General features: G+C 43.8%; 1 protein-coding gene across 1 annotated transcript; it reads left to right on the plus strand.

Annotated features, from left to right (window-relative positions):
• The first annotated feature begins 8,167 nt into the window (after positions 1–8,167).
• On the plus strand, positions 8,168–9,151 carry LOC103208220 (olfactory receptor 476-like). Its single transcript, XM_007953897.2, has one exon. It carries the CDS (start codon positions 8,189–8,191, stop codon positions 9,149–9,151), a length of 963 nt encoding a protein of 320 aa, XP_007952088.1. The 5' UTR covers positions 8,168–8,188.
• Positions 9,152–16,183: the final 7,032 nt, after the last annotated feature.

Genomic DNA, 16,183 nt, shown 5'->3' on the forward strand with positions numbered 1-16,183 from the left:
GGCACTTGACTGCTAACCAGAAGGCTGGGGGTTCAAACCCACCAGCCACTCCTCAGAAGGAAGGTTGGGCAATCTACTTCCATAGTGATACCACCTCAGAAACCCAAGGGGGGGTCACTATGAGTTGGGTCTGACTCAACGGCACATAACAACAATGATGACATGGCTCTAAAGAAGGAAACCTGGTGGCACAATGGTTAAGCACTTGCTTGCTAACTGAAAGATTGGCTGTTCAAACCCACCAGCCACTCTGTGGGAGAAAAGACCTGGTGATCTGTTTTCTTAAAGACTGTTGTGTGCCATCAAGTCGATTCTAACTCATAATGATCCGATAGGACAGAATAGAACTGTCCTATACAGCTTCCTAGGAGCTCTGGTAGCATAGTGCCTAAGGCATTGACTGCTAACCAGAAGGCTGGCAGTTCAAACCCACCAGCCACTCCTTGGAAGGAAAGTTGGGCAATCCTACTTCTGTAGTGATACCGCCTCGGAAACCCAAGGAAGGGTCCCTATGAGTCAGGTCCGACTCAACGGCACATAACAACAACCACATACAGCTTCCTAGGCTGAAATCGTTACAGGAGAAGACAGTCAGGTCTTTTCTCCCAAGGAGCTGCTGAGTAGGTTCAAACAGCAGACCTTTCAGCAAAGCACTTAAATCATTGTGCCACCAGCATTCCTCAGCCTCCACCCTCATAAAGATTATAGCCTAGGAAACCCCATGATGTTCTACTCTGTCTCACGGATCGCTGAATTGGAATCAACTGGAGGACACACAAAAACAATGGCTCCAAAGAATCCCTGGGGGGCCCAAAGGGTCAACTACTAGCTGCAAAGTCGGCTGTTGGAACCCACCCAGAAGTGCCTTGGAAGTAAGCCTGGTGATCTGCTTCCAAAAGGCCATAGCTTGGAAAACCCGATGGAGCAATTATCTGCACACATAGGGTCACCACGAGTTGGAATGGACTCAACAGCAACCAACAACAAAACAAGGGCTCTAGATTCCAAACTGCCTCAGCCCACAAATTGGTGCTGTTTAGGGGTAACTGCAAAAGAATAGGAACAACCCACAAGCCCCTCATTAGGGAACTGCTTCAATGGGACATTCATAAAATGGGACGTTGTTGTTATGTGCCATCGAATCAGACCCAACTCATAGCGACCCCTCCTTGGGTTTCTGAGGCAGTATCATTATGGAAGTAGATTGCCCAACCTTCTTTCCAAGGAGTGGCTGGTTGGTTTGAACAGCCAGCCTTCTGGTTAGCAGTCAAGTGCCCTAGGCACTATGCTACCAGAGCTCCTATAATGGGACATTATGCAGTCTTAAAAAAGAAAAATGGCAGCACTTAATCTACTAACAGGATCTCTGGTGGCTTAGTGCCTAAGGCATTGACTGCTAACCAGAAGACTGGCAGTTCAAACCCACCAGCCACTCCTCGGAAGGAAGATGGGGCAATCTACTTCTGTAGTGATACTGCCTGAGAAATCCAAGGAGGGATCGCTATGAGTCGGGTCCGACTCGACAGCACATAACAACAACTATCTACTAACATTGGAAGGGTTGCCAAGATATGTTATTAAAAAAAAAAAAAACAATGTGCAGAACAATGTATATAGTTTGCTACCATTTGCGTCTTTTAAAATGTTGCTGTTAGATCCACCACTGAATTGATTCCAACTCAGAGTGACCCCATGTGAAGAACTTCATCATAGGGTTTCCTTGGTTGTAATCTTTACAGGAGCAGATCACCAAGTCTTTCTCCCATGAAGCCATTGGGTTGGATTTGTACCGCCAACCTTTCAGTTAGCAGCCAAGTGCTTAACAGTTTGCATCACGAGGGCTCCATTTTTAAAAGAGATACAAACCAAACCAAACCCACTGCAACTCCTAACAACCCTGCCAGATGAGGTGGAACTGCCCTATAGGGTTTCCAATAAATCTTTATGGAAGCAGACTGACACATCTTTCTCCTACAGAGCATCTTGTCGACCTTTTGGTTAGCAGCAGACTACTGTAACCACTGTGCCACCAGAGCTGCTGTCAAGTTGGTTCCAACTCATAGTGACCCCTCCTTGGGTTTCCAAGGTGGTATCTTTATGGTAGATTGCCCAAGTCTTCCTTCCAAGGAATGGCTGGTGGGTTTGAACCTCCAGCCTTCTGGTTAGCAGTCAAGTGCCTTAAGCACTACACCACCAGAGCTCCTTTAAAAGGGTAAGAGACTGTATATACAAACATCACTTACATAAGTAAAGACCAACTATGGAAAGATACACAAGATACTAGTAGCTTTTGAGGAAGAGAATTGAGTGTTTGGGGAATCAGGAAAGGAAAGGGACTTCCTTCTCATTGTATTCACTTCTGAACTTGGTACCATAGAAACATTTTCCATTCAAAAAAATAAAAGCTAACATTGAAAGGTAATCCCCCTGTTCTTTCAGAGCCTCCAGCCACCTGAAAATTAAATGAAAATGGTTCATTCACCAGCTGTTTTGAGTACCCTCTCACTGAGTCCCAGGCAGAGGTAGTTCCTGGAACAGGGCAGGTAACATGGCTCTGTGTCATTGCTGAGAAACTCCAAAAGTGTGTATGTGTTGTTGGGGGAGGGGCTTGGTCAGAGCCACTAGAGTTCCTGAGGGCCCTGATTTCCCTCAGGGAATTCCAGAGCCCTCCCACTGGGGGCGAGGGGCTTATTGGTGGTTCAGTGGTGGAGCTCTCGCCTCCCCTGCTGGGCCCCCCGCCTCCATTCCCAGCCAGCGCACCTTATGCACAGCCATCACCCTCGGTCACTGGAGGCCTATGTGTTGCTCTGATGCTGAACAGGTTCCAGTGGGGCTCCCACCATGATGGACTGGGAAGAAAGGACTGGCGATCTACTTCCGAAAGTCAGCCAATGAAAAACCCTATGGGTCACAACTGATCATGGGGATGGCGCAGGATGAGGACTTGTCTCATTCCGCTGTGTGGGGGTCATCGTTGAGTCAAGGGCCAACTCCACAGCAGCTAACGCCACCAACACCACCACCAGGGGAGAAAAACTGCCAGCCCGAGTTCTCTGCAGGTGAGGTGGTGGCCCCTCAGAGAATGGTACATGATGGGTGCCCTAGGACCCTTCCACAGTTGGATCACTGACCCAGAATCTGTGGCTAAGGACTTAAGGTAGGAGAAGAGCTACTTCCCTAAGTCTTCTTGGAGGATTTCGCACTCCCACTTAGGACCTGTTCCATTCTCCTGGGTTATTTTGAGTTTAGACTTCTGACTTTGACTGGCTGAGTCATTCAGTTTTACTGTAGTTCCCTGCTTACTCTATTTTATCTCCTGGTTCCCTAAGAAAATTTATCTGGCTTGTGTTACTTAATTTCTTTCCTGAGACTATTATTCCTACCCAATGAAGAGGAAATTTTGTCAATAACTCCATATTCAGATCTTAATTCATCCACTTGTGACTATTAGATAAACCAGTCACCGTGAAATGAACTCCAATGCATGCTGACCCCACGTGCATCATAGAACTTTACTCCACGAGGTTCTCCATGGCTGACTGGCCAGAAGTAGAATGCCAGGACTTTATCCTGACCTACTTCTGGGTAAACTTGAACCATCAGCAGCTCAGTTAGCAGCCAAGCACGTTTAACGGTTTGTACCACCCAGAGGTTCCATAAGCTAATTAAACCAAAAATCCATTGCTGTTGAGTCAACTCATAGCAACCTAGTAGGACAGAGTAGAACTGCCCCATAGAGTTTCTAAGGCTGTAATCGTCATAGAAGCCAACTGCCACATCTTGCTTCCAGAGAGAGGCTGGTCAGTTCAAACTGTCCACCTTTCAATTAACAGCTGAGTACTTAACCCCTACACCAGGGCTTCTACAATCAGGTCACTCACTTCTTAAATGAAATTGTTGTTGTTGTTGTTGTTGTTGTTTGCCATCAAGTCGGCCCCGACTCATAGCGACCCCTCCTTGGGTTTCCGAGGCAGTATCACTACGGAGGTAGGAATGCCCAACCTTCCTTCCGAGGAGTGGCTGGTGGGTTTGAATGAAATAGTGATAGAGAAAGGCCCTAGCTTACCAGACACTCAACAAATATTAATGTAGAGGCTTTTGTGCGTGGAAAGGAAGGTTTAAAGCTGCTTTTAATTGATTATAATATTTTAAGCTGTAAACTTACAACTTGTTTTCCTTACACAGTTAAATGCAACTTCCCAATATAGCAAGCTTAATTACATATCTAGTAATTTATGTGTTAAAAATTTAAAACACTTACACTGATCTTTTATTAATGTTCACTTATCCCCAAAAATTAATTAATTTCCCTCAAATGATTTAAGCACTGATAACAATCAAATTCTCTTAAACACTTGAAAGTTTAAAAAAAAAAGACAAAGAAAATAAATCTCTAAAAATTTAAGGAAGCAAATTCTCATACACATTTAAACACTATTTACGAACTTGTAAGTTAAGTTCTCTTAATTTGTTTAAGTAGTACTTGAAAGGTGCAAATGGTTACATATTTCAACCTACAATGGAAAATTGAATACACCTGATTCCCTTAAGTCCTTCAAGTGCCTTCATATGCAGTAAACTCTTGAAAATCTACTAAATCAATAAGTATCCACTTAGTAAATCAAATGTTCTTTGCATATTAGCAGACTCAAAATCAAAGTAAATTTCATTGATTCCATTTAGTTAATTATCCTCACTATTTCAAATCCAATTAGGCAGAGACTCATAAATGTTTCAAACACCTTACACAGTTTACATATTCAATATGAATGTATTCGAATATGTATTCGAATACATATTAAACAGTATCATTATTACAAAAACTTGTTTTATCCGTATATATGCAACTTACACAAAAGTATGAGTATATAAGGACAATTCTTTCCATACTCCCATCTGAAAAGAGTCATCTCAAGGCCTCCAAAGCAACTGAAGTTATTCATTTGCGGTTGTCAGTGATTCGAGACCAGGGTTGTGGATTCAGAGATTGAGGCCAAAGACTGGAAGAGCAGAACATGGGTGCTCCTCCCCAAGGATTCAGCTCACCTTGCATGTGCACAAGGAGGCCTTGGCTGGCACAAATGGTTGAGAACTGGGCCAAACCAAAAGTTTGGTGGTTCAAACCCACCCAGAGACACCTCAGAAGAAAGGCCTGGCATTCTGTTCTGAAAGGTCACAGCCTTGAAAACCCCCTGGGGCACCGTTCCACTCTGACTCAGATAGGGTCATCATGAGTTGGAAACCACTCGATGGCAACTGGTTTGATTTGGTTTTGCATGTGAGTAAGCTGCACCCTGTCCTACATTCAAGTTCTGCTGCTATGACAACAAGGCACCCCTAGCTCCAGCTTTCAGTTGGTATTGAATTTCATTTTTCAAGCCCTACTCTTACCCAATTTTTGTCATTATCTTTCTCAAATTGTTACCACCTGATTTGAGTAAACGGAATTTCTCACTCTCCCATCTGGATTATAACTAATCTCCTTGCAGACGGATTTGCTTTTGAAGACATTGTATTTTCTTAATAGCTTTCATTCACCCATTCAACTACTATGTATTGTGCACCTACTATGCACTAAATGAGAAGAAAGGTCTGGTGATCAAGTTCTGAAATGTCACAGCCATTGAAACCCCTATGCAGCACAATTCTATTCGGCCACATGAGTCAGAACTGATTCTGCAGCAATGGGTTTTGGGGGAGGTTTACTAGGTGCTGAAGCCTGCGGGTAGTGCAGTTAACATGCTCAGCTGCTAGCCAAAAAGCTGGAGGTTCAAGTCCCATTTGGGACCCAATATTTTCTCTGTTATCATGATGTTGCCTCAGAAAATCCTGGTATCTACTTCTAAAAAAATCAGCCACTAAAACTCCTACGGAGTGTAGCTCTGCTCTGATACACAGGGTCTCCGTGCGTCAGAGTCGACACACTGCAATGGGTGGTTTCTATGTACTAGTTGCTGGGGATACAGAAATGAACAAAATAGACAAAAACACCTGCCTTCGTGGTCCTTGCATTCTAATGTCAGGACAGAAATCATAAGCAAAATTAAAAAGTCATGTGTATACAGCTTGTTAGAAGGTAACAAGTGCTGTGAGAAAAAATAATAATAATAAGCAGAGAAGGGGAATAAGGCACACTGGCGGAAAGAGAAGGAGCTCTGGTGACATAGTGCCTAAGGCCTTTGACTGCTAACCAGAAGGTAGGTGGTTCAAACCAAACCACCAGCCACTCCACGGAAGAAAGACTGGGCAATCCACTTCTGTAAAGATTTACTGCCTCAGAAACCCAAAGGGGATCACTCTGAGTCAGAATCAACTTGACAGCGAGTTTGTTTTCTGGTTTGGGGGAAAGAGAGTTTTAGTTTTAAATAGGATAGTTAGACGTTTGAGCCGAAACTTGAAAGAGATGAGGAAAGGAGCCATGTGCCTGAGCAAGAGTTTCCAAGGAAAGAGAAGAGCTTGGTGCAAAGGTCTGGACTCACACTTGTTGTTGTTGTTGTTATGTGCCATTGAGTTGGACTCAACTCATAGCGACTCCTTCTTGGGTTTCCAAGGCAGTATCACTACGGACTAGATTGCCCAACCTTCCTTCCGAGGAGTGGCTGGTGGGTTTGAACCGCCAGCCTTCTGGCTAGCAGTCAAGTGCCTTAGGCACAATGCTACCAGAGCTCACACTTGGCATATCCTAAAGAAGGAGGCGGCAAGTGTAGCTAGAACAAAGTAAATGTGAGAAGAGTAAGAAAAGAAGACCAAGATAAGAGAGATGAACAGGGGGTGGCAAATGCTTTGAGGGCCATTGCGGGGATTTTTACTTTTTTCTGTGTGTTACCAGAATCCTGCCAGCTGCTCCACTGATAATAGGGAAGCAGGACACCAGTTAAGAGCAATGGCAATTATCCAGACAAGACATGATGATGTCTTGGATTGGGTAGGAAGTCAGTAAAGATTTTCATCCTTTCAAGACTGAATTATTTTCTGCTTTGAATTTTTTGTTGAAACCATGTTTCAGTAATGGAAGTTATTTTGAATGACTTTGAAGGAAAAAAAAGTTGTTTTGAGATAATATGAATTTGGATACAATTAGTGGGACACATATGTCCTGAGGGATCTTTGGTGGTGGGGTTGGCAGGATGAGGCCTGTTTCTTCAGAAGCATGCATTTATATAGGTCCCTACCAGACTGTAGCACGCACTAAAAGTGGGATAGCAGCTTCCCACTAAATCCCAGATGTGGAAAATGTACATGGACACTATATGTCCCATGGGTCATGAAAGGGTTAAAAGTAGAGGCCATATGATTTGCTAATAGATTGGATGAGGAGTGAGAAGCAAAAAAAAGGTCAAAATTGGCTAGGATGTTTTTAGGGAAAACAACTGAAAGATTGAATTGCCATTACCTGAGATAAAAAATACTTTCTTATCTAATTGAGCCTTATTATTAATATATTAACACCATGCACCATGATAGATAAAAAACCAAATGCACTGCATATGAGTTGGATCTGACTCATAGCAACCCCTCTTGGTGGTGTCACTACAGAAGCCCTTCTGAAGAGTGGCTGGTGAGTTTGAACCACCAGCCTTCTGGTTAGCAGTCAAATGCCTTCGGCATTATACTACCAGAGTTCCTGGGCATAAATCATTGACATATTAAGTAACTATCCTCCTCCTAGCAGGGACTTAAAAAATCCAATTTGAAAAAAAAAAAAAAAGTGGACAGGAATTTTTTTAATGTTAAAATATAATGTCATTCATGATATCTTTGCAATTCAAGGTGGCTGAAAGAAAGGAACAAAACAGGAAAATAGAGCGCTAAGCTGTGTCTGATAAACCAAAGGCTTGTAAGAAAATATACAATATGGAAAGGCATCGATTTACAGTAAGATGGTACATTCGTAAAACTGCTAGAGGGTAAACTGAGAACAGGGTAGCATGGAGGTGTCTCATAGAGCACATCTGGTAGACTCAAGAATCTAGACCTTATCCTAAGAGGGATCGGAAACCCTTAAAGTGTTTTAAGCATGAGCTTCATATGATGGGATTGAGGTGGGATTTGGGAAGCAGTCTGTCACTTAGAGAAAGATGTGGCTTTTCAGATGTAGAATATGTTAAAGCTACCTCTTTGACGTGAATGTTAATAACCTTGCTTCTCCTCCTCTTGTTCAGTGTCATATGGAAAACACACCAGTGGCATGGCATCGGGGCAGAATCACACTACAGTGACGAGTTTCATCCTGCTAGGCCTCACAGACCAGGCAGCCCAAAAACAACTCCTCTTTGCCGTCTTCCTCCTGATCTACTCCGTGACTCTGGTGGGCAACCTGGGCATGATAGACCTGATCCGCACAAGTTCTCCACTCCACACACCCATGTACTTCCTCTTGAGTGTGCTCTCCTTCCTTGACATCTGCAACTCCTCTGTGTTTACCCCCAGGCTACTGAACAGCTTTCTCACCACTGACCAGTCCATCTCCTTTACAGGCTGTGTGGTCCAGATGGCCCTCATGATCCTCCATGGCACTGGAGAGTGTTTGCTTTTGGCCATCATGGCCTATGACCGATTCGTGGCCATCTGCCACCCTCTTCTCTACCACACTATCATGTCCAAGCGCTTGTGTGTCCAGTTGGTGGTGGTCACCTATGCTGTAGGTATGTTCATTTCATCTGTACAGACAGGAAATGCCTTCAGCCTGCCTTTCTGTGGTCCCAACATCATCGATCATTACTTCTGTGACATCCCCCCAGTGCTCCAATTGGCCTGCTCAGATACCACCACAGCCAATATCATCTTGCTCTTCTTTTCTGCCTTGGTCACTGTTCCCACAGTCTCAGTCATCTTGGTCTCTTATGCCTACATTCTGGTCACAATCTGTAGGATGAGGTCCCTGGAGGCCCAACGCAAAGCCTTCTCCACCTGTGCCTCTCACCTCACTGCCCTCTCCCTCTTCTACGGATCCGTGTTCCTTGTATATGTCCAACCCAATCCTGAGAGTGCTTCAGCCTATAACAAGATCCTCTCTGTCTTCTACACCATTGTGATCCCCATGCTGAATCCCCTTGTCTACAGCCTAAGGAATAAAGATGTCAAGGCTGCTGTAGAAGTTAGACTTCTTAACCTAAGCAGGAAAGGAATTTGTCAGAAAGGTCTCTGGTAGTTTATAAAATAGAAGCCTAGAGAACCCAGATGGGAGAGGAACCAAGAGAGGCAAGGCACAGCAAAGATCCTGCCGCAAGTATGGTGTGTGTAGACTGCCACCGCTGTGGTCATCACTTTGGACACTCTCCATTGCTACAGCTAACACACTGCCTCTGACCATGCACTACTACTCTGCTGCTGGACAAAGCCACCCCTACAGTAGCTACCATGCCACACTCTCTTGCATCCAACCATATCTCATCTTTCATCATCTTCTCAAGATCAAGTCCTAGACAGCAGCATCCATCTGTGTGGGCACTGATACCTTATACCCGCTGATATCCTACATCCAGCATGGATGTCTTACATCTACCAATATCATAATCCACACTTCTAGAGATAGAAATAGGCCCTCCTTTCACTTCAGAATTGGGAGCTGGATTCTATCTTCCTCCCATCTTGAAATTTCTCAAAAATAGAAAGAATTACTGAATACCAACAGCAAAAATTATATATCTCAACCAGAGTAGTCATCCCTACAAGTTTCTACAGGGAATATTGCCTTCCTGAGTATATGATATTATAGAAATGGTCCTTGGAATTTGGCGGTCTGGGAAGGAGATAGTAATCACTTAACTTCATGGGAGAAAATGGAGTCTTTGATACAGAAATCTCCACCATAATTAGCAAGGGACCAGAATGTGGTCTACAGTGATGGTGAACTACCATTTTCCAATAAGTGGCCGATTTATAATAAAAAGAAATAAGTAGCTAAAAGGCCACATTACTTCTTCAATCAAAATCAGATAACTTTTATGGCTTTAAACAAAACTCTTTTTATCGTAACATAAGACAATCTTACTCATTTAAGGAAGAAAAAAAAAGGAAGATTTACTGTGTGAAACCCAGATGTCAGCTGAGGCTCCTTATCTTTTTGAGCTTCAAATAAAATTGGCTTCCACCCTGTTATGGTTAATTTTGTGTCTCAGACTAAGAACCAACAGGCTTCCCAAGAATAGGTTATTAAGTGACCTAACCAGTGACGTCACTAGGGTCACCCCTCCCCTGGAGCCCCTCCCATATCAGACCATACAGAATCCTTTGCAACGTTTATTATCAACTTTAATCATAGAATAATGTGTAAAATAATCGGAAATTTCTAAAACGTATTTCTTAGATTATGTGAATACTAACAACATAATTGTTTTGTAAAATCTTTCTACCTTGAATTACAATTTATTAGTTACATTATTCAAAATAGAAAAGCCTTTTCTTATTTTTCTCCTTTTCCTTAAATTACCACTTCTCAAAATGTAATTTATATAAGTTCACAAATGCTAATTATCACAATATTGTAGCTAAAACACAGGAAAATTTGACAAAATCAGCGATATAAAACACCGGCAGCAACAATAACAATAGCGCATGCTTGTAGCACGTGCAGATGAAACCATGTGACTCAGAGAGTCATTGTAACTGGGGAATAATGACAGCTCTGACTGGAGCACGTTAAACCAAGAAAAGCGAAACCCACTGCCATTGCCTCCGTACCTACTCTTAGCAACCCCAAAGGACAGAGTAGAACTGCCCCATAGGGTTTCCAAAGCTGTAAATTTTTATAGGGAAGCAGACTGCCTCATCTTTCTCTAGCAGAGCAACTGGTGGGTTGGTATATGCTGACCTTTTGGTTAACAGCCCAATGCTTTAACCACATTGCCACCAGAGTTCCTGGAACAAGGTTTGAAAGGTAAATTAGCACAGTTTTAGCCTTGTAGATACATTGATGCATGTAAGCTGGGCTTAAGGAGCTCTGCAGGTGTAGTGGTTAAGGCATTTAGCTGCTAACCTAAAGGCCACCAGCCACTCCAAGGAAGAAAGATGAGGCAGTCCGCATCCGTAAGGATTTACAGCCTTGGAAACCCAACTGGGGTCACTATGAGTTGGAATCAACCCAATAGCAGTGAGTTTGGTTTTGGGTTTGGGGTTTTTTTCAGCAGCTAGGCTTATGAAAAAAAATGTTTTTGTTGCTAGAATTAATCACAAGGATATTTCTCTTTAAAAAAAATAATAAATTCCCACTGAAACACTGCACAAACATTTTGTAGACAGTCATTTGGATCTCACCTCCTCTGACAGTGTCACCCAGTGTGGTCCACATCCTCCATACCCCATTAGTGTGTATCATTAAACCTAAAAGGAATGGAGGAAAGATAAGACAGAGAGGTGAGTGCAGGAACAGCTGATGGCATGGCAAAGTTAGCCCAGGGAGGCAAAGCAGCCAACTTCTTTGGCCCCATGAACACTGTCCCATCATGGAGTTCCACCCTCTCCCCTGCTCTGCCTTCACCTGAAACCATCTACCACAGAACGAGATAGGAGTCGTTGGCATGTTGGTTTGAAATTAAGTCCAAGTGTTACTTCTCTCAAAAGCATTTGAATTAAATTTTTATTTACACTATGTCTTTTTTTTTTTTTTTTTAATTATGATTTGGGTGAAAATTAACAGAGCTAATTCACTTCCCATACAGCAGTTCACGTACATTTTGTCTCATGACATTGACCACAATTTACCACAATGCAACAGCTCCCCTCCTACTTCCTCCCAATAGTTACCTCCCTCCCTGTGTCCATACCTCCCTGCACTCCTGCCCCCTGAGCTGTCTCCCTGTGTGTAAGTAGCCCTTCTTTCTCCCATGATTGTTCTCTCCAAGGAGTGTATCTACCTCAGGTAAATGTTCAACTCATATGCCTGTCTATGTTTGGCTGGAAGCCACAGGCGAATTTACACTATGTCTTAACATCACCCACAGCCCAGCCACTACCTACGAATCTGGAACTTTCTATTGAGAGGAAGTAGGACTAAAGGAAGAAAGAGGCACAGACCCAGCTGCAGGTGCTGAAAGGAAAAACAATTGATGGTCAGGCTGGGAAACCAAAGGACTGATGTACAACAGACCATAGTCCTAGCACACAGTGGATGTTGAGTGATTATTGTTGCCAACAACTTATTCTGTTGCCTAAGGTAAATGAGTTATCCCATAAGACTTTAAGGTCTGCCCTGTGTAGAACCCAGATGTGATCCCTACAACTTCATGTTTATAAACGGAAAGGGAAGCAAACTTTGAACTCCTTAAGTGCTAATCTTGTTCTCAAGGGTCTCAAGCCCATTTATACTAATCCTAGAAGCTCTTGGGAGAGGGAATACTGTAACAAAGCAGGGAGTTAGCCCTTGGTTTGGAATCTGTTCTGGTTCCCTAGTACTGCTCTAACAGAAATACCACAAATGGGATGGTCTTAACAAACAGGAGTTTATTCTCACCGTTTGGAGGCTTTAAGTCCAAGTTCAAAGTGCCAGGCTCTAGGGGCTGTGTGAAAGCCCCTCAACTTGAGCTTCAGCTCTGCTTCTTGCTTTTGGCCCACTGAAGCGAGAGGCCTAGCTTCACTCAGACAGGTGCTGGCTGCTGAGGCTAACAAGCCTAAGGTCAACAAATAAAATGGCACAGTCCCGATGTTACCAAACCACATGGCAGGCCATTAACTCAAGTCCATTGTAAGTCCAAGGTCGGCAGAGCATGGCAGGCTGCTGAACAATGACACGGCTATGCACAGAATCCAAGAGTGCCATAAGCTACAGACCATGCCCCAAGGCGTCTCCTTATATACAGGAAGCAGACCACATCCCTAGGGCAGCTACTCAGCTGCTCACAGTAGATTCCACCACAGAGTTGATGACCAGTCTCATCATGGGAAATACTACATCCAGCTGCCCAGCCACTCAACCAGGCCCAGCCAAGTTGACACACAGACTTAACTACCATAGGATCTTTATGAAAAAATGTCAAGCTCTCCAGCAGCTGACAGCTGTCACTCAGAAAGTGAGATGTCTCTCCAAGTATGATTTCTGGGGACAACCTGGGGCAACCATTTATAAACTCCTAGCTCTCTCTTTGAAGTAGTCAGGCACCTACAAATCCCCACTGGCTCATGTGTGAATGAAGGAACACAGGATGAAAGGAATCAAATGTATGAGACAGGGGCCTTCTCTCAGAGAGAGAGTACAAGACATCATCAGCTGAAGCTGATCAGAGGCATAGCATCACAGGGAGGGGCAGACAACCCCTAGAAGATTCTTGGACCCTGCCAGGAAGTAGTCATTCCTCTTCCTCCACAGATCAGAGTAATGAGCACTGATCCTTCTCTCCAGAGTGTCACAGGTCCTGTTGTGACACTCACCATCTCTAAGACCTCAGAGAAACTAACCACCAGACCCAAGAAACTGGGCTAGATGGGAAGCGAGCCTGGCTCACAGACAACGTGGGCATGTTTTTGTTGTGTGCCACTGAGTCGATTCTAACGACTCATACTGACCTTATGTGACAGAGTGGAACTGCCCCATAGAGTTTTCTTGATTGTTACCTTTACAGAAGGAGATCATCAGGTCTTTCTCCCATAGAGCTGCTGGGTGGGATGGAATCACCAACCTTTTGGTTAGCGGCCAAGGGCTTAGCTGTTGCACCACTAGGGCTCCTTATGCTCTGTAAAGACGGATTTGCTCAGTAGAAGGGTCACTTGTCAATTCACTAGCCAATCTCAGGCCCCATTCTTCTACTCTATCATGTTCATAAAGTGTGGTGTTTATCCTCATTCTGAGAGGTTGCAGAGTCCGTGGAGATTGGCTATAAGTTTCAAGGCCAGCCCTCAAGTCATTATTACTCAGAAGTTCTGTGCCCACAAATCTGTGAAGTGCTACCACATGAACAATATGGCTGAGGTATGACCTCGGGGTCTGAACAGTGTGGCTTCCCTCAAGTGTTATTATGGCTTCCAACGGCAGAGTTTGCTGTTCTACTTATTTGTCCTTTTAAGCTCAAAAGTATAATTCTTTATAAAAGTGACTCCAATCGCTTTACTTACAAAATACCTGCCCCCTCCCAAAAAAAAAAAAAAAAAAATGCTATGAGTGGGGCTGGAGGGCTCTTGAGCAGTGCTGCAGGAAAACCACGCCATGAAGAGAGACCAAAGAAGAACTCTGGAATCTTTAGGGTGGGCTGGGATCCTTCAGAATTTCTTAGGGGCTCTCATTCTGATATCTCTGCCTTCATGACTCTCCCTCTTCTGACTTCCTAAGTCCTACTCAGACATTCAGCCCAAATGTGCGTCCCTGTCTTTGCAGCCCTGATGCCAAAAGCCCCACAGTGACGCACCTTGAAGAAGCCATCCGCCTTAGTTATCTATCCAGTGTTGCTGGAGCATAAATACAAGTGCGTGGCTTTCAAGGACAGAAATTCATTCTCTCACAGTTCAGGAGGCTGAAAGTTTGAAATCAGAGCACTAGCTTTAAGTGATGGCTCTCTCTCTCTGTCGGATATAGGAGAGCCTTGGTTCCTTCAGGTTGTACGGCCCTGGTGTTCCTCAGTTTCCTGGTAATCTTCAGGCAGCATCCATCTTCCCTCCATTTGTGATTTCTTGACCTGTGTCTATTCAGTTCCTTATAGTTCAGAAAGGATTAGATTTCAGATGCACCCTAAACTGATATGGCTCATTAACAAAACAAAGAAACCCTATTCCCCAACAAGGTTACACCCATAGGTATACCAAAACCAAACCAAACTCACTGCTGTCGAGTCAGTCCCACTCATATCGACCCCTCTATGGGTTTCCTAGGCAGTATCTCTATGGAAGTAAATTGCCACTCTTCCTTCCAAGGAGCAGCAGGTGGGTTTGAACCACCAGCCTTCTGGTTAGCGGTCAAATGCCTTAGGCACTACGCCACCAGAGCTCCCATCCATAAGTATAGGGGTTAGGATTTCAACACACCTTTTGGAGAGACACAATTGAATACATAACACTGAGGATCTAAGAAATTTATCTAAGGATAAATTAATTCATTAACCTGCGTAAGGTCTTTATCAATAATTGGTAGAGTCAGGTCCATCTGATTCCAGGTGATTCTTTATTGCCTAAGACCTCTTTGATCTTTGCCGGAAAATATACAACAAATTTACATTTCTCTGACCTCCCAAAAATCCAAAGAGCTTTTCCACATTTTCCTCCAGGCTCCAGCCCTTAAAACCTGGACTCTTTCAGTTTCTCCAAAGTACCTAAGGGATAACTTGGAACAAGGAAGAAAGAAATGAAATGAAAAGGCAGAAAGAATTAAGAAATGGAAGGACCCCTGGTGCTGTTGCCTTAGATCTACCCTCTTGCCATGAAAGAAAGCCCAGTTTTCTAACACAGTCATCTCTTCCCTGACCCTGTCTAGGCCCCCTTTTAACACTAGCATGGAGCTTTCTTTGCGAGTCACAGCAAGTATAAGACCACTGCTTCTGCCAAGGCAAGTCCAGGCTGGTCTCAAGACTGGACAAGCAGTGATTGCTTGATTGAATCAAAAATTCAGGGCTTGGAAAAGAAGTGAAGGTGCTTAAAGTAGCCAGAATTTTTTCTCAAAACCAAAGAAGAACCTTATGCTCGGGGGAAAATATCCCAGACTCAATAATAGTCTACAGAGGCCTGCTTACTAGCCTTAAATAGGACAAAGACAAAAACAAAGACAATCATCCAGATGAGGAAAACTGTCAGCATGTACCCAGTACAGAGGCCAGTGGATACTCTGAATCACAGATATCATGTTCATTATATATGATAGAGGACAAAGCAAATCATTATGAGATCATGACTGGTGGCAGATCATCTAGTCACTGTCACTGAAGGGACTACAGAAGTGGGGAAAGGACCATGATTGGAATACTGTGGTGGTTACATTTGTGTGTCAACTTGGCTGGGCCTGGTTGAGTGGCTAGGCAGCTGAATGTAGTTATTCCCCATGGTGAGATTAGTAATTAAGTCCATGGTGGAATCTATGGGAGCAGCTGAGTAGCTGCTTTGGGTGTGTGGTCTGCTTCCCATATATAAGAAGGACCTTTGGGAATGGTATCTAGCTTATGGCACACTTGGACCCTGCATGTAGTCCTGCCGTTCAACAGCCTGCCATGCTCTGCTGACCTTGAGACTTTCAATGGACTTGAATTAATGGCCTGCCATGTGGTTTGGT

This window comes from Orycteropus afer, unplaced genomic scaffold, assembly GCF_000298275.1.
Source record: "Orycteropus afer afer isolate SDZICR_OR568_19922 unplaced genomic scaffold, OryAfe1.0 scaffold00419, whole genome shotgun sequence".
NCBI lineage: Eukaryota > Metazoa > Chordata > Mammalia > Tubulidentata > Orycteropodidae > Orycteropus > Orycteropus afer.

Bases quoted from the DNA above. Each gene is read 5' to 3' on its own strand.
- LOC103208220 (XM_007953897.2), top strand. From the start codon at position 8,189: ATGGCATCGGGGCAGAATCACACTACAGTGACGAGTTTCATCCTGCTA.